At 46.8% G+C, this 18,131-nt stretch overlaps 2 protein-coding genes and 1 long non-coding RNA gene across 15 annotated transcripts in view; 1 reads left to right on the top strand and 2 right to left on the bottom strand.

Annotated features, from left to right (window-relative positions):
* MTUS1 (microtubule associated scaffold protein 1) overlaps window positions 1-11,280 on the top strand; it is a 163,279-nt gene extending 151,999 nt beyond the window's left edge. For 11 of the 12 annotated variants that reach the window (XM_070068467.1, XM_051842585.2, XM_051842586.2 and 8 more), the window contains 6 exons: window positions 117-222; window positions 1,182-1,255; window positions 1,396-1,491; window positions 5,310-5,426; window positions 7,810-7,907; window positions 9,087-11,280. In XM_070068467.1, the coding sequence (XP_069924568.1) occupies window positions 117-222; window positions 1,182-1,255; window positions 1,396-1,491; window positions 5,310-5,426; window positions 7,810-7,907; window positions 9,087-9,300 (705 nt within the window). In that variant the 3' untranslated portion in view covers window positions 9,301-11,280. Of the gene's footprint in view, window positions 1-116; window positions 223-1,181; window positions 1,256-1,395; window positions 1,492-5,309; window positions 5,427-7,704; window positions 7,908-9,086 lie in introns of all 12 variants that reach the window. The other variant, XR_011386321.1, reaches the window with a different exon arrangement.
* On the bottom strand, window positions 8,596-9,114 carry LOC138848491 (uncharacterized). The gene is made up of 2 exons (XR_011386324.1): window positions 8,981-9,114; window positions 8,596-8,788 (listed from the first exon to the last, which is right to left on the bottom strand). It is a non-coding gene; the product is annotated as an uncharacterized lncRNA (long non-coding RNA).
* Window positions 11,281-12,579: 1,299 nt separating the features above from the next.
* PDGFRL (platelet derived growth factor receptor like) overlaps window positions 12,580-18,131 on the bottom strand; it is a 62,951-nt gene continuing 57,399 nt past the window's right edge. For both annotated transcript variants that reach the window (XM_008251086.4, XM_070068468.1), the window contains exons 4-6: window positions 17,736-18,029; window positions 14,825-14,964; window positions 12,580-13,038 (exon numbers count right to left, since the gene is read on the bottom strand). In XM_008251086.4, the coding sequence (XP_008249308.2) occupies window positions 12,850-13,038; window positions 14,825-14,964; window positions 17,736-18,029 (623 nt within the window). In that variant the 3' untranslated portion in view covers window positions 12,580-12,849. The remainder of the gene's footprint in view (window positions 13,039-14,824; window positions 14,965-17,735; window positions 18,030-18,131) is intronic.

Consider the following 18,131-nt stretch of genomic DNA (forward strand, 5'->3'; position numbering starts at 1 on the left):
TAGTCCCTAAACTTGAATGTGAACTTGTGTTGTAAAAGTGTCCTGATGCTGCTTGTTTATACAGTGGACAACCCCTGGTTTCACTGATAAACTGTTGCTTTGTTTGTTTCTCATAGTTTGACAACTTAAATGCTGCGCATGAGACCACTAAGTTGGAAATTGAAGCAAGCCACTTGGAGAAAGTAGAATTGTTAAAGAAGGCCTATGAAACCTCCCTGTCAGGCAAGCGTGCTTTTGTCCACTTACACAGTAAGATTGCATGGAGCACTATGATGTGTTCTGAACCGGAAGTGATTCGTCACTGTCCCCTCCAGAGAATGCCCTCTGGGTTGCAGCTTGGAGCTTCTTGAGTTCCGTCTGGATTGTTCATGGCTAAAAGATGCCCTTTCCCCTAAGCATGCAAAGAGGTAGTTGTGGTAAAGGCCAGTATTTTAGGAATTAGGATGATTTCTAAAGATTTTAAAATGCCTTTTTGGTGGCAGTAGAGGTGGTTGCCGGTGTAGGTTCCTGGGGAGTTGAAGGTGGCAGTTTGTGTCCCGGCCACAGTAAAGGACCACGCCGGGCCCTCCTGTACTGTGGACACTGTGGTGAGATGTAGATGACACTTGTTGAATAAAGAAAGGCTGTTTTGGTTACCTCACCTGTTGAGGGAGGTGGAGAGCAAGGAGCTGTCTCTTTCAGAAACATCAACGTTGCCGAAGTCTTTACACTTAGCCAGAACTGGCCGTGTGACCCTCAGCAAGGACATCTGCGGTTAGAAAACCAGTTGTGTGACGGCTGAGGTGACCATATTACAAAAACTGCTTGCTCAATGGAGACATGTAGTGCACAGTTTCCTGTCTGCTTCACGGACAGCACATTGGAAAGAGCGCAGGGGCAGTAGCCGGGGAGGCTGAGGCCGGTGTTGGGGCCTGAGGTGTAGAACTGACTTTCCTAAGCTCTGTTGGCCTCTGTGGCCTCAGTGCTCTTGGTCCTCCAGTGGGAACATCTGCCCTCCCCTCCATGGTAAGGCTATTTTGAGAACAGACAGCGCAGTTTATGGAAAGCATCGGACACATGTAAAGTCACAGAGTCACATGGCTTCATAATCAACGTGTCCGTCCTTAGGCTGCACGGGTTGTAGAGTACCTGCGGTGACCGCATAGAATGGTATCAGCTCAAACAGTATCCTTTCTTTACAGAAATCAAGAAAAGCCATGAAATGGAAAAGAAATCGCTGGAGGATTTACTTAACGAGAAGCAGGAATCTCTAGAGGTGGGCGAATCTTGATTACTGCCCCTGTCTCCCAGCCACCTGTCTGGAAGTCTGTGTGGTTTGGGTTCACCCCTGTGTACATTTGCTGTGATTCTGGCGTCTGCTTGTTAACTTATATTCCACATTTCTTTGTGTTTTAGAAACAAATCAGTAACCTGAAGAATGAAAACGATGCTTTAAATGAGAAGTTGAAATCAGAAGAACAAAAACGAATCGCAAGGGAAAAGGCAAATTCAGTAAGTCGTGCATGCTGAGTTTTCCTTCTACTCATTTGCCTGAAGACTCAATTAAGTGTTCAGCAGACATAAAAGCAATGCAGGTTTGGAAGGCTTTCCATGTCTTGCACTGTGGTTTTTAAACTGCACAAAACAGATTGTTAACTCTTTTTTGTTTTTTTTTTTTTTGTTTTGTTTTTTTTGTTTTTTTTGCATTCTAAAATCTCACCTACACATGAGATCCAATATTTTGGGTGATCTAAGCTAAATATCCTCATTAGAGCAAAAAAATTATGAATTGGGGTGAGAGTTTTATGTGAAGACATTTTTTTTAAATAACTGATATATTGAGATAGGGTTTATATACTGCAAAGTTCACCATTATAATTAAAATGTAAAATTCTGTGGTTTTTAATCTATTTATAAAGCTGTACATTGGTACAACTTTATGTAATTTCTGAACATTCTTCAAAAAATTATTATTTGAAAGGCAGGAAACAGATCTTTCAGCCTGCTGGACCACTCAAGTGGCCTTGGGTGGGTGTTTGGTCTAGTGGTTACAACACCTGCATCCTATCAGAGGACCTGGTTGCTTATCCTCTTTCTGGCTCCTGATTGTTGCATTCCTGCTAATGCGCACCCTGAAATACAAACAATGGGTGATGGCTCAAATAATTGAGTTTCTGCCTCCCACGTGGGAGACCTGGATTGAGTTTCTGTCTCCTGGCATTGACCCTGGCCTAGCCCGCCGCAGCCTTGACCGGGTCAGGCCACATCTAGGAGCCAGAAACTCAATGCAGGGCTCCCTCATGTGTGTCAAGGACCCAACTAACTTGAACAGTCACCTGCCATCTCCCACAGTGTGCATTAGTAGGAATCTGGAATTGGAGGCAGAGTCAACCTCAAACCCAGGCCCTCTGGATATGGGTTGCAAGCATCCCAAACAGCATCATTACTGCTGCACCAAAAGCTGTCCCTAATTCCTGAATATTTTTATCACTCTATAAACCTTTTACCGATTAACAGTCATTTCCCACTTCCCTCTAAGTTCCAGAGCACTAGACACCCACTAATCAATCAATTTTCTGTCTCTCTGCATCTCCATAACCCAGACATTTCCTATAAATGGGATCCTACAACACGTGGCCTTTTGTGACTGGCTTCTTTCTCTTAGCATAATGTTTCCAAGACTCATCCAAGCTGAAGCGTATCTCAGGACCTCACTCCTTTTTATGGATGAATATTTCATTATAAGGATAAACTTTACTTTTTACAAATATAAATTTCCTTTATTGCTTATCTTTCTGTTGCAAATGTGTATTTTTACTCCTCTGCCTTTTTTTTTTTTTGAGAAAAAATTTTTTTCTTGTTGCCTCTATTTTTCATTCCATGTGTTTATGTTCTGTCACTATAGCAACAAAGCGTTTTTGCCACAATAAAATCTGGCCTGGGTTGGGTGTTTGGTATGATGCAGGTGTTGTAATCTCTAGACCAGAGGACCTGGCTGCTTGTTCTGGTTCTGGTTCCTGATTTTTGCATTCCTGCTAATGTGCACCTGGAAAACACTGGGTCTCTATGGCTCAAGTAGTTGGGTTTCTGCCTCCCTGGATTGGGTTTCTGTCATTGGCATTGGCCCTGGACCATTATGGTTATTATGGCATTTGGGGAATGAACTGGTGGATGGGAGTACGATACCTGTCTCTCCATCTCTCTCTCTCATTTTTAAATTTTTAAAAATCTGTTGCCTGCTGAAGATGCACAAGTATAGATCCTCACTGAGACCCTCTAGACCCTCTAGACATTTGATAAAATTAGGTGAAATCGGCTGGCTCAATAGGCTAATCCTCCGCCTTGCGGCGCCGGCACACCGGGTTCTAGTCCCGGTCGCCCCTCTTCCAGGCCAGCTCTCTGCTATGGCCCGGGAGTGCAGTGGAGGATGGCCCAAGTGCTTGGGCACTGCACCCGCATGGGAGACCAGGAGAAAGCACCTGGCTTCTGGCTTTGGATCAGTGCAGTGCGCCGGCTGCAGCGCGCTGGCCACGGTGGCCATTGGAGGGTGAACCAATGGCAAAAGGAAGACCTTTCTCTCTGTCTCTCTCTCACTGTCCACTCTGCCTGTCAAAAAAAATTAGGTGAAATCATAGTCAAGGAAACTTCAAAGCTATTTGTTCTGGAAGATTCACAGGCGAATTCAGTGATTTCAGCATAAATCTGGACTTACATGCGGAGTGTAACCTTACTAATAGACAAGGATAGGTTGTACCACTATAGCCGGTTGTGAAAAACTGAGGGAGAAAGATACTGAGAGAAGCAGGGAGGGCTGATGCCTTCCTCTGTGCAAGCATGCTGAGGCTTTGCAAGGGAGGAGAGAGTGTGTGAGTAGAATCAGGGAGCAGGCGAGGCCAGCAGAGAGGTAGGTAGGGGGCAAGGTAGATAAAGCTGGGAATGCTCTGATTTAAAAAGTGACAGCGTAAACTATGCCATTTTCCTCTAACAAAAATGAGGTAGAAGTTGCTATTTAAAAAAAAAAAATGTGGGCCGGCACCGCGGCTCACTAGGCTAATCCTCCACCTTGCGGTGCCGGCACACCGGGTTCTAGTCCTGGTCGGGGCGCCGGATTCTGTTCCGGTTGCCCCTCTTCCGGGCCAGCTCTCTGCTGTGGCCAGGGAGTGCAGTGGAGGATGGTCCAAGTGCTTGGGCCCTGCACCCCATGGGAGACCAGGATAAGTACCTGGCTCCTGCCATCGGATCAGCGCGGTGCGCCAGCCACAGCAGCCATTGGAGGGTGAACCAATGGCAAAAGGAAGACCTTTCTCTCTGTCCCTCTCTCTCTCTCACTATCCACTCTGCCTGTAAAAAAAAATGTGTAAAAGGATAAGGTTATATGAAGCTTGCAAAAGAGCCTAGAGTGGAAGACCTTGGAGCTAGTCCTGCCCTGATCCTTCCCAGCTCTGGCACTCTTCCTGACCGTGGGCCCACAGGCCAGCCTCCTCCTCCCACGGAGTAGGGGTTCGGATTAGGTAATCCCCTGAGACCCATTCCCTGACTACTCCTAAGCACTGGTCCAGAGTGGAAACCACTGACCCACAGGCTAGCTTTGCAGGCCAGCACCACTGAATCTTCTCGCAGAAATCCCTGTGTTAACCTTGTGCTGCTAATTTGTATCATAAATGGAGGCTGGCTCAGAGCATGGGAGAGCCCCACGGGTGGTGTGCTCTCAAAGGATGTCTCCCCTTACGGAGTGTCCTTCAGAGAGGATTTAGTGGAGGATGTGCTCAGTGCTGTGGAGGTAGGTGTTGGGTGTCTCAGTATAAACATAGTATTATGGTTGCCCTACAAGTATGGCCAAGGCAACGTAGTCCTATTATAAAAATCCAGAGACTCAGAATAGCACTGTTACTTTGGTTGTTTTCCAGAAAGCCCTGTAAATGTACCACCTTTCCATCCCCAGTCAGTTACTGACTGTACTTAAAATTCTTGTTCCCTGTTCTTCCTCCAAACACCAGTGAAGAATTTGAAGGCTGCCTGACATCCCGGAAGAGTCTGTTTTGTATCATAAGCAGTGGTTTTGCTTCCAAAATCATACTTGATGTAAACACTATTTTCCACTTGAATTTACTCATAAGTGAGAGAAATGTTTTCAATATTATGACGAGAGTTTGAGATTAAAATCATTTTAGCTTTTTTTTTTCACTTCTTTGGAATAATTATAAGAAATGGAAGTCTGTTGCTCCTTGTTCATCTAATGTCTACATCTATATAAAAATTCTTTCTTAAATATTTGTACTATCTGGTCGTATGAGATAAGTCAGGGTGATACCTCGGTGTACACTTTGCAGAAGAACCCTCAGATCATGTATCTGGAACAAGAGCTCGAAAGCCTGAAAGCTGTGCTGGAGATCAAGAATGAGAAGCTGCATCAGCAGGACGTCAAGTTAATGAAAATGGAGAAACTGGTATGTCTCCTTCCGGGTCACAGGTAGGGCTCTTCCAAGGGGGGGCGATAGCTGGGAGAGATCGAGCCCTCAGCTTAGAGCTGAGGAGGTATGTTTACTGCTACTTAAAGATATTTGGAAGTCGAACAGAAGATAAGTGTTCAATTTTCTTTTCCTTATTTGTTCCTGGCTCATTCCTTGCTGCTTTCTGGAACAGTTTTTTTCAGGAAACATGTAAAGTTGCTTCAGTTCTTGGAAAAACAGCAGCAAATCTGGTTCACATTTCAGTGGTCTTGTTGATATTCATTTGCATAGGAAAACTTTTAAATAATGCAAAATCGGTACTTTCAGATATCAGCAACTGCATGTTTCTTCTGTCCACAACAGGTGGATATGTAAATAAATCCCACTGGAACATTATACTCAGGTCATCTAAATGCTTCATCTTCTGAATTGTGACAGAGGAATTAGAATGGGATAGAAGTGTGCTCTAATGCGTTTTATTGTCAAAACTCTGAATAAAAGTTAGTTTGTAGCCTGTAGGACAGAGAACTAGAACTGGTGTTGGTGTGTCAAGAGTCTCACCAGAACCCTGTCGGACGTACTCAGAGTCAGTGTTGGCCAGCCCTGAAACACAAGTGGTGCTGGACAGGAAGTTGACCAAGTTGGCAGGCTTTGGCAAGGCAGCTTCAGTTGTCCCAGCTAAGGCCGTGCTTTGCTCTTGACGGTGCCCGCCGCCTAGCACTGCTCACCTCTTCTGCCCCCAAGCTATGTGTTTATTATTGAAGAAGTTCCTCTTTCAGACCATGCTAGCCTGGGACTGGGGAGCATGGAGGCCTCTGTTTCTTGGTTTGGAGTTTGCGGTGTGTGATTTCCTTCGAGGGACTATTCCTTTTCTATTGAGGGAAATAATGACTAACCCCCTATGTAAATATAAGACCTCTTCAAATTTTTGGTGCTACAAAAGGAAGGACAGGAACTTGGTTGTTCGTGGGCTTGTATACATGCCATCCCTGCCAAAGGTCACCCTGTTAACTCCAAGTCAGTGATGGCTCAGATCATCCTGTAAACAAGGATTTGATGCCATTCATGTAGCAAAACTAAGAGTTTATCCATAGTGAAAAGACTGTTATAACATCACCCACACATGTCATTTCTGCTGCTCCATAGAATAGCAGTATCAGTCAGCATTGCATTGTAGATGTAGAAGAACAGGTTGAAATGATGATGGGTAAGCTCTGTTTGCGGATATATTTGTAAGTTTTAGGCTTGGGCACTTAGCAAGCACAGGGAGGTTTTCTACGTAAGAGAACTGTGGTATGAAAAGCAGCTCTGCTGATCATTAGCTCTGTGACACTCTCAGGATTCTTATGTAAAGTGGAGGACTAGAAGAGATAATATTTTAAGGCCAATTACCACACAGTCTGTAATTCTAAGTCTTTTACTTCGTATTTTCTCTTGAATTCCTTTATAACTCCTGAGCATTCCAAGCTCCCCTTTTCGTCCTAGTGTAGGTCCAATTTCTGGAAAGTGATTTCATTTTCAGGACTGGCTTGTCCCAAGCCTTTACTGGGTAATGGGATGTCTTAAGAATGACAGGGCTCCCAACTAACTTTCACAAACGGAGTGGATTCATGGTGTGCTCCTAGCACTGTGACAGAGTGGACTCTGCCAGAGCAAGTAACGAAAGCTTACCTTTAGAAAGTGAGCTGGGCTGTCATCAGCTATCCAGCTAACCTGCTTTTACTCTCCCAAGGGGTCCATTTGTTTTCCTTGCACCTCTGGCCTGGGCAGACCAGCAGGAAAGTGGAGGGATCTCGGTTGAGTTGAGGAGGCAGGTCTTTCTGGACTGTGAGTTCTTTCATTGCGTGCTTTGTAAAGCTGTGTGGCACACAGGGGTAAATGCTGACGAGTTAACCGTAGAACTGGGTATAAGGCCGTGTGAGGCATTGCCGGGAACAGTGAACTACTGGCTTGTGAGATTTCATCAAATGGAGCCCATTTATTTTTTCCCTGCAAATCTCAGCATAAGATGACGTGGTGGCTTTGGTACACACAGCCTGCCCCGCTGCACTGCTGGCTTTAGCACCACACAAGGGGAAGAGACTCTGTGCCCAGGGTGGGACACCATATCGCAGGGGGAATCGTCCAACAGCCTGACGTGCCGCACATCGGCTCCCTGCATGGTGTGGCCAACATCGAGCTGCCTGGCATAAGTTTTCAAAAAGATACTATTTAGATGCTCTGCTTTAGATTCATTGTGTATAAATATTTCAATCTGCCATTACATTTTCCTTAGTTAACTCTCCAAAGTGTCCTCATGTCAGGAATGGGCCTTAAGAAGTGAAGGGTTCTATTTCCGTTTGATGGTGGTATACATGTTGGACTTCCTGTTTACACCAAGGTGGATAACAATACAGCACTGGTTGACAAGTTGAAGCGATTCCAGCAAGAGAATGAAGAATTGAAAGCTCGGATGAACAAGCATATGGCAATTTCCAGGTAATGTTAAAATGGTGCTGATTCCTCTGAGCCCCTCCTCCCTTCCTCGAACATCCTGGGTTACTCTCACCACACTCCACCCACCTGACACACCTGATGATGCAGGTGGTCATTTCTACCTGGAAAATACTGTAGCAGTCTATGCCTTTACCAAAGCATCCTGGACCAAACACTGAGGCCTGAGCAGGCATGCCTTCCCCCAGAGGGCCTGGCTTCCTCACTCTGAAAATGAGTGTACAGAAAAAGCAACACAAAGGCAAATAGAAAACAGTCTGAAATATGAAAGTTTTTTTCTTAAAGGAAAAATATTTGATTTACTAAAAAGGCAGAGTTAGAGAGAAGGAGACACACAGATCTTTCATCTGCTGCTTCACTTTCCAAATGGCTGCAATGGCCAGGGTTGGGCCAGACAAAAGCTAGGGACTCTGTCTGGGTTTCCCCTGTGGGTGACAGGGGGCCTAAGCACTTGGGCTGTCTTCTGCTGCTTTCCTAGCCACGCATTAGCAATGAGCTGGATCGGAAGTGGAACAGCTCAGACACAAATCAGCACTCACATGGGATGATGGTGCTGCAGGTGGCAGCTTAACCTGCTATGCCACAGTGCTAGCCCCAAGACAGTCTTTTTGGTGGAAGTATTACCCATCTTAATATGAAATTGCCCAAGCAGCTCTTCTTTTTTTTTTTAAAAAAAAAAAAAAAGGATTTTATTTATTTGAAAGAGTTAGAGAGGTCTTCCATCTGCTGGTCTACTCTCTAGATGGCCACAATGCCTGGAGCTGTGCCCATCTGAAGCCAGGAACTTCTTCCGGGTCTCCCACGTGGGTGCAGGGGCACAAGGACTTAGACCATCTTCCACTGCGCTCCCAGGCCGCAGCAGAGAGCTGGATCAGAAAAGGAACAGCCAGGAGTAGAACCAGTGCCCATATGGGATACCGGCACCTCAGGCTAGGGCTTTAACCCACTGTGCCACAGCGCCAGCCCCCCTCTCCCCCAGACAGCTCTTCCTGGGGGGAGGGTGGATGGGAGGGCACTCAAGCTCATCCTCCCTCTGTTTGGGTTTCTTAGCTTAATACCTGTGATCGCATGCAGGACTCTGTTTTATTCCCAAGGGATGCTTTCTCCAACTTGTTTTCCTTCCACTCCAATCCACATGGTCTCTGGCTCTTTTCTGTTTTAAAGGCAACTTTCCACCGAGCAGGCGGTTCTGCAGGAGTCATTGGAGAAGGAGTCCAAAGTCAACAAGCGGCTCTCCATGGAGAACGAGGAACTGCTGTGGAAGCTGCATAATGGAGATTTGTGTAGCCCTAAGAGGTCCCCCACGTCCTCAGCTATCCCCTTGCAGTCCCCAAGGAATTCCGGTTCCTTCTCCAGCCCCAGCGTGTCGCCCAGATGACGCCGTCTGGGAGCGTTTTGACAGAGCTGCGGGACTGACCTGAACAATGGCCATGGGAGCAAGAGCTGCATGAGCTCACGTGTAATTACTGCAGGATACCCGGAAGGCCACCACCACCAGAATCGGCTCCGTTGGAGACTGGGACTCCGCAGGAAGACTTTGGCCTCCGTCCAAAAGACTGCTCCAGAAAAGATGGCAGAATGGACACAGACATTGTTGCACAAAGCACTTAACAGAACAAGAGAATCTTGTTCGTTGCCTTTTTCACCTAAGCATAAGGGGAAAAACTCTCAGGGGCTTCTTAAAAGATTTATAACCTTTATATAATGTTCTTCGCAGACACCTTCTTGTGAGTTGTACTTTGGTCTGACTGTAGGTGGGGGTGTGTGAATGAAAGCGATGTGAGAGTGTCATGTGTCTGATGCGGCCGTCTGCTGTATAGTAAAGGTTGACGGCTGAATATCTGCTATGTACTAATCAAATAAAAGTCAGTGTCCACATTTCAGCCAAAGCCATAGCAGAGAAAGCAGTAGCTGCTTCAATTACGATTAGTTGTCACCGACGTTGCTCAACTCCTCGACATGGGGAGGAGAGGGTATGTTGGGAAAAGTTGGACTTACCAGTGTCTGTACCTTCTCTGCTTCTTTCTGGAGTAACTTGGCGGTTTTTCAATGTTCAGCCATGTCTGTTGAATCTAGCTAGATTTTTCTGTAGAGTTTTTACTTATCCATGTGAACCTAATATTATACAATGATCCATTTTCTCAGGCTTTTAGCAAATGTAGAACCCTAATTTTTCTTAAAAAAAAAAAATCTGTATGAAGAATAAGGGCAGTACCAATGCATTGTTCTGCCTTATTTTTTTTTTTTTTTACCTTGATCTAAGCTATCCTTACAGATTTGAATTTTTCTTCTCCCATTATCCCCACCCCCTGCTTCTTCTCCCTACTCTCCAGAGCCACAAAAGCAAACCTTCTACCTCCCATCTGCTTTCTCTGGGACAAGGATAAAGGAATGTTTTTCCAGAGCCAGCTCATTGTCAAGGTGCTGATACCCTTTTTCAAATACATGAAGACCTAAACGTGATAATACGCATTTTGGAAAATCTTCGAGAAGATAAAAAATGAAACTAAGAAAGACAGAACTCAGCACTTACCGATGAATCGAAGTAGGAGACCAAAACAGTCTGGGAAAATACTGATTTTTCAGGTGCCCTTCAGGAATCCTGTCTTTGGGACGTGAGGAGAGTGGCAGTCGCCAAGGGGAATGTGTGGTTTGTACTATTGTCCGTCAAGGTGCATTTCAGTTTCTTTTCAAAACTTTACTTATTACCTCCCCCCAGTTCTAAGCCTTTGGGAGAGTTGAAGGAGGAACTGTGGCTTTTTTTCCATGCATGTGCGAACACTAACATTAGGATTTACTAATCTGCACTCCATGGCTATCCAAGTAACCCCTTACTAAAACCAGATTCAGGATACTGCCGGGGGATATCATTTATGTGTAAGCTATGTAGAAAAATATTCATAATGCTTTTTGTTTTTTAATTAGTGATTGTGTCTGCCGTCTTTAACCTCTAATAGTTTCTCATGTATGTAACCTTTCATACTTGCTTCTGGGAAATGAGAATGTAGATCTACTGCCCCCTCCTGGAATATCTCTGCTCATACTTCCTAGTTCTCAATGACATTAGCCAAAGTTGGGTTTGCCATTCATCCCCTACACATGGTAAGTCTAGCGCTCTCCTCCATACCATGTAGGTGTCTGGGAAATAATATAAAATGTCTTCAGAGGGTGGGAGACACGATAGGAAACAATAGAGAACTCTAAGATATTTTCAAACCAAATGCTTCATGTAGGATGCAACATGTTGGCACGTCATAAAAATATGGATATGTAAAGAACTGTAGTTGTGTTCAATTTGTAGTGATGGAAAGTGTATTTTACTTTGATTAAATAAATAATGCTGGAATATTCAATGAAAGACATTCAGCCTCTGACATTCTTCAAATTGTTACCTAGTTTGCAGCCCTTCATATACCATAGTAGTGAAGACTAGGTCTCCTCTTGACTACTTCTCAATTTCCAATGCAACCAAATCTGTCATGGGCTGAAATTTGGTTCATGGAGCTAGCTAGAGTTAGAGCCAAACTTTGTACGTGTACTTGAAAAGTGAATTTTGGCTAGTTTTCTGCAGTATCACATAAGAAAATTGGGACAGCTGTGGTCTAGATACTTTTGAAGATGGGGCTATACAAAGCTGAATGTTCCAAGGAAATTAAACTTTTTAAAACATGAGCTGGCATGGTGGCACAGCAGGGAAAGCTGCCACTTGCAACATTGGCAGCTATATCAGAGCCCAGGTTTGAGTCCCAGCTGCTTCACTTCTTTGTTTTTGATTTATTTGAAAAGCAGAGTTAGGCAGAGAGAGGCAGAGGTCTTCCATCTGCTGGTTCACTCCCCAAGTGGCCGGAGCTGCGCTGATCTAAAGCCAGGAGCTTCTTCTGGGTTTCCCACGTGGGTGCCATCTTCTACTGCTTTCCCAGGCCACAGCAGGGAGCTGGATCAGAAGTGGAGTAGCCAGGACTCGAACCAGCACCCATGTAGGATGCTGGCACTGCAGGTTGCAGCCTTACCCACTATACCACAATGCTGGCCCCTGCTTTACTTCTGATTCAGCTTCCTGACAAGGGTGACAGTGGGCCAAGGGCATCTGCCACTTCCAAGTGGGAGACCAGGGTGTAGTTTCTGATTACTGGCTTCACCCTGGCCCAGAGACCTGGCTATGGCAGCCATTTGGGGATGGAACCTCTGACACTCTGCCTTTCAAATAAATACTTAAAAATAAGTGCATAAATTAAAAATACACTTTTAAAAACATTCTTGTTTTTATTTGAGATGGAGAGAGCTGTTCCCTATGCTGGTTCACTCTCCAAATGCCAGTAAGAGCCAGGGCTGGGTTAGGTTGAAGCAAGAAGCCTGGAACTCAATCCAGGTCCCCCAAGTAGAGGGCAGGTACTTAAATACTTGAGCCTTCATCTGCTGCTTCCCAGGGTATGCAGTAGCAGGAAGTTAGAATTGGAGGCACATCAGGACTCGAACCCAGGCCCTCTGACATAGAGTGAAGCAGCATCTTAACTACTACACCAACTACTCACCTCAGTGTATTTTAAAATTGTATTGTAGCTCTTATGTTAAAGAGAAAGCTAGATATTGATGCAAATATCACTGCCTAAAGGTCTTCTGGATGAACTTTGAGCCAACTTAAAAAACAAACAGCCTATTTTTTACGTTTTATGAAAACTTGCTCATTTAATGGAAATGATTATATAAAATTGTTTATATGCTTTCCTAGTATAAAAACTAGAAACACAGAAAGGTTACCACTTGTATTAGTAGACTGGTGACTTCCTTTGAGCTTGGACGTCTGGGTCTTTCTCAAAATGGAGGAGCTGGGGTTTGGCACTTGATATCAGTCCCCAGCAAAGCACCCTGAAACTGGTTGTGGATACCAATGGGCTTCCCACCAGTTCATCGTACTTAACTTTCCAAATCAGGAAAACTCGACAGTGGTAGCAACTGTCGTCTGTCCTTGGAGATTCTGAGCAGTGCAGATGTAATATCCTGCATCAATGGTTTCCACGTCTTCAACTGAGAGGACACTCTGGGAGATCCTGGTGGTGTGGCCCAGGCCTCTGTGGATCAGCCTCCAGGTGTCTTGAATTGTCACGGGTCTCTCATCCTGTTTAATGACAGCCACACAGACTGAGACACCCACGAACAAGCTGCTATAATTAGTATAAACAGTTTCCATTCACCCAACACCACTGTGCACCTTTCCAAGTGCAAAGCACATGTTTCCAGAAGACTCCTTGGTATGCACAGCTCATGGGCTGTGTGAGCTTTTCAATGTATCATCTTAGGCTGCATTTTTTAAAGCAGAGTCTTAAATTTCAGTATGCTGTGTAGTACTTTTCCTGTTCTTTTCTTCTAGAAGTTTCTACTGAATATAAAATGTGTTCTTTGGGAACCCCAAGAAAGCAGAACTGGTATGCAGCATTAAAAACACTGACAACATTGTCCACCACTCCCATCTTGACACGGACCACTTTTCATCCCCTAGCTAAGTGATTCTTAGAGGATTTAAAGTCAGAAACCTGAAGCACTCACTGCACAAATCAGGAAGAGCCACTTATTTGTTCGCATTTGGAAGAGAGAACTATGAGTTAGCAAAAGCACCATAGGACTGCAGCAGGAGAAAACTGTATCAAGGGTGGGTAAGGTAATACCCTGGCTGGGGCCGGTGTTGTGGTACAGCAGGTTAAACGACCACCTGGGACACTGGCTTGCCAGATGGATGCCAGTTCCCTGCTAATGTGCCTGGGAAAGCAGAAGATGGGCCCGAGTACTTGGGCCTTTGCCACCCATGTGGGAAACAGAATGGAGCTCCAGGCTCCTGGGTTCCATCTGGCCCTGCCCCAGCCACTGTCGCCATTTACAGAGTGAACTAGGAGATAAAGTAAGGTCTTTCATCTCTGTCCCTCCCTCCCTCTCTGTAACTTTGCCTTTCAAATAAATCCTTTAAAAAAAAAATCTCTAGAAATAAGCTGTCTTATCTTCCATAAAGTGAGATGGTCACTTTCAAGATGTTCCCATCACATTGGTGGTAAGAGCATGATGTCCTCTGAATTAGTTTAACAAAAGTAATATTATAAGTATTACTAAGTTAACACCTTTTCTACTCATCAGATAACAATTTGCAATATAGAACAATTCTCAATTGAAAAGCATTGAAGTTTTCTAAATGTGGTAACACTTTTTGAAAACAAGTACCTAGTCCCAGGATGCTGGAAAATATTATTCTCCAGGGATAATTATTTTCCACCAATCACAGTCCTTAGGCCAGAAGTGTGTTGGCTGCTGTAGAGTATGTCTTGGGAGACCAGATCTCTTCTGGCCATAAAGAAATTACTCCACATTGGTGGCAGAGCTGTTTATTTTAGTGAGCAGAATGTGTACAAATGCTAAATGTGCTGTAGCTGCTTTTATGGGAAGTCTATTTAAAAATAGGGTCTGGCCTCACAGTACCTTTGTGACAGCACCCATGTTTATATCCTGCTTGGGGGACATCTGCTCAGAGCTCCTCACCACAGGCTGCATAGAGAACTCTGAAGGATTCTGGAAGGAGCGGAGATCGGCCACTGTCGACCTGAGATGCAGGACTCAGGACTGAGGTTAGGGGCAGGAAGAAAGGATGCCCCTTCTTGTGCCGCCGCTCTTCTAACCAGAGTTCTGGGGAAGAGCTGCATTTGAAGAGGGCTCCTTGAAATTGCCTAATGGAAACCAGTCACTTTCCCTGCCTGTCTTCCGAAAATGTGTGAATATATACTGAAACATCTTAGTAGAAAACAAGCAAGTCCTGGCCCCCTCCAGAGTCCCACACGTTTCTTAAAGTTAGAGCTGTGCCACACAGCGGGGCAACCAGGCTGACTGGCAGTGGATGGCGGGGACCCGGGGGTGGTGCTTACCTTCTGCCCTGGGAAGATCCACCTGAACTCCACCTCCACGTCAGGCTCCCCCAGCACAGTGCAGAGCACACTGATGTCGTCCCCACCTCTCACTTTGTTGGCAGAGGCCAGGATGGTTGTTGACGGAGGGCCACGGGGAACTGGAAGCAAGCAGGAGGCAGGAGGGTGAGAGGAGCTCCCAGAGCACGAGGTGGGAGACTGCCCTACTGCCAGGTGCTTTGGTGAGTGCGCTGTTTTTGCCTCACGCATTCCAGCCAGCACCAGGCTGACACTAGCTAGCTTACCACTTTTTCTTTTCCTTGAAGGCACTTGAATATCTGCTGTTGATGGCCCACACTGGAGCAGTCATGCAGAACCCCCAGGTCCACACACTAGGCTTACAATTAGGGAAGGAGTCCAGCAGATGGGCCAGGGGCTACGCGAGGGGCAAGAAGGTACTTGGGGAAAGAGCAAGTCCAGCACAGTGAAGGCAGCCTGGATGATGCCATCCAAAGGGCAGAGATGGCCAGGGATGGGTGGCTGTCCATTCTCGGAAGAAGAAAAAGTCTACATGTATGGATGGAAAGACGATGGCAGGGAGGCACAGGCAATGCCTCTGTTTGCAGCACCTTACTTCACAGCGTCTCAGAAACATGGTTCACAGGTAACTGACGGCAGCCTTGAGCAAGGCCATGTGCCAGGAGCTGGGACTATAGCAAGGAATGACATGGCCATGGACTCAGAGCCTTGAAGCCTACATCCCCTGGAGGGGAAGGACACTAAGCAAGTCAGTGTAGGGTTAATTTCAAACTTCAAGTGTGTTCAGAACTACAAAGGGAAGGGCCCAGAGTAGTCAGAGCTTCAGAGATGTGGGCAGGAGACAGGGGAAGGCAGTGGCAGACTGGGAGTCCCATGCGAAGCCCCTGAGGCCCAGGGGGCCCACTGACTGAAGGGAAGCCAGGGCCTGCAGCAGGGAGGGGAGGAGTGAGACCAGGCCAGTGAGGAGGGCAGAGGCAGGTTGGGCAAGGCCTGCTGGGCCACAAAGGAGGAATTTTGACTTGGCTCTGGAAGAAGTGGGAACCTGCTGGATGGTTTCCCTGGGATGTAATCTGCTACAGTGTAGAAAATGACTGCAGAAAGAAAAAGTGGGCCAAGGGAGCTTGGTTAGACATGTGCAAGTCCAAGAGAGAGACACTTTGGCAGTGAGGATGGAGAGCAAGCATAGGACTTGGAAGTGATTTAATGGGGAAAAAAAAAAAAAAAAAAAGATGAGCAGGCAGAGAGGTGGAGCTTGACCCTCAGTCTTGTTCCTGTACACTGGGTGAAGGTGGTATCACCACTGAGGTGAGGCAGAGGACACGGAAGAACCATCTGGGTTCCGTGACGGGCACACACAGTCTGGAGGGAGGTTGTGGCTGCATCTGAAGAGGGGCCCATGGCACTCAGGCCCACAGGGGGCTCCCCTCTAGTGAATCACTTAATACCCATGACAAGGTATTGGAGCCACCATTTGTGCCCAACAGGGACAAGCACTTCCACACTCGTGCCTCCTCCTCTCTTCCCCCAGTCCAGTACCAAAGCAGGGAGGAGAGAGGAGGAAGCTGTGCCTCTGTCTCCAAGCAGCCTGACTCATCTGCTTGGCCTGTGCGCTAGGAAAGAGGCCCCAGGGTCAGGTGCTGGAGCAAAGATGGGGTTAAAAATCTTAACTGAGCAGTTTTAGAAACCAGAGTGAGGCTGATTTACTGCCCAGAGTGACTACAGGATGGGAAACTGGACTGTGATGTTACTGAAGGATCTCACTACCCTTAGGGAGGAGGCAGAGTTGATGGAAATTACCCGGGAGAATGGCGTTTCACGTATGAATGTGCTAAACTGAAGTTCCTCTCTAAAGTAGTTGCCTTTTTATTGAAGGGATTTGAACATGTTTCAGACCTGGCAAGAGGACAGCGGTGAGGCTGACTGGAAGAGAACGAGGCAGATGGCAGTTTAGTGACCTGAGGTGTACAGTACACATTGGAAGAAGAAAAGTCTGGAAAAGTGCAGGGGGCAGCCCGGCAGTGGAGATGTAACCAGGAGCTGTCGGTCACACCATCTCCCCACCCTGGGACCTTCCCAGCAGCTCTCAGGGAATGGGCACAGGGCACAGGGCACAGGTAAAGTGTGTGTGGAGGAGGGTATTTTCCTGGACAGATTGAGGAGCGAGGAGGTGAGGGCATCAGTAAACAGCACTGGAGGGTGAGTTCTGGAACCCAAGCTGGTTGGGGAGGGCAGAAGCCCTAGGGGAGAGCAGAGAACAGTGTGGTGGTGAGGATCAGAACAGGCAGGAGTCACTGAAGGAACAAACCCGGAAGAGCAGCCTGTGGTTGGAGCTAGGGCCAGCCTCTGCCAGTCCACACAGTGGTTCCTGACCAATTAAACTGTGGCTGAGGGAGGAGGTGTCTGAGGTAGATTGGACAAGGCAGCCACTGACCCAGAGCAGTGAGCTTCAAGAGGATGCTAAGGTTACCCCAAAAATAGAGTGATGAGGAGGACCATGGCCCAATTGCACGCAGGGAATGATGGGAAGGGAGAGAAGAACATGCTGGTAGGGCCACAGTGGCATGGCCTCAGAGGACCAGGGGCTCCTCACAGAGGCTGAGACAGCAGGGATCAGCAGGGGGCACGCATGGCCCAAGAGGGGCACCCACTTCCAGGTGGGGAGCAGACGGTTAAAGCAAAGTGGTTGTGAGGATGTTCTGAGAGGAGGCTGGATAGAGGGGGTTGGGTCACAGTCACAGGAGAAGATATAGAACATGCTAGAAGAGGCGGTGCAGAAGAGCCTTTGCAAACGGCATTCCATGCCTCCTTACCTTGGCCCGTAGGTAGGGACAGCCAGCACCTGACACGGATGGATGGAAGAGACAGACCCAGCCCCCGGGGTTAGCAGGCTCACCCTCCACGTAGAGCAGCTGGTACTTGATGGAGACCTGAGAGCTGCTGCCGGCCTCGGCTTTGCAGTAGACCACCCCCTGGTGGTCAGGATGGGGTTGCAGATACACGAAGCCTCTCTTCAGGTCGTAAAAGATGTCCGCCCCGTTGACTGGGATCTCCTTGGCTGGGAACTCCCTGTGGAGCGTGACCTTGGCAGAAGGCACCGTCACGCGACAAGGGACCACAGCCTGTCTGCCTGGGTTCAGGTAGACAACGTCGAAGTAGCTGGGAGAAGGTACAAAGAGTTCTCCTTTCTCTGCAAAGGGGAAGACAGGGTTAGGATTCGCACACCCAGGGCGCAAGATGAGAGGGGACTGGCAACACCCAGAATACTGAGTTCTTAAATAGAAAAGGCTGT

Source organism: Oryctolagus cuniculus, chromosome 2 (genome assembly GCF_964237555.1).
Source record: "Oryctolagus cuniculus chromosome 2, mOryCun1.1, whole genome shotgun sequence".
NCBI lineage: Eukaryota > Metazoa > Chordata > Mammalia > Lagomorpha > Leporidae > Oryctolagus > Oryctolagus cuniculus.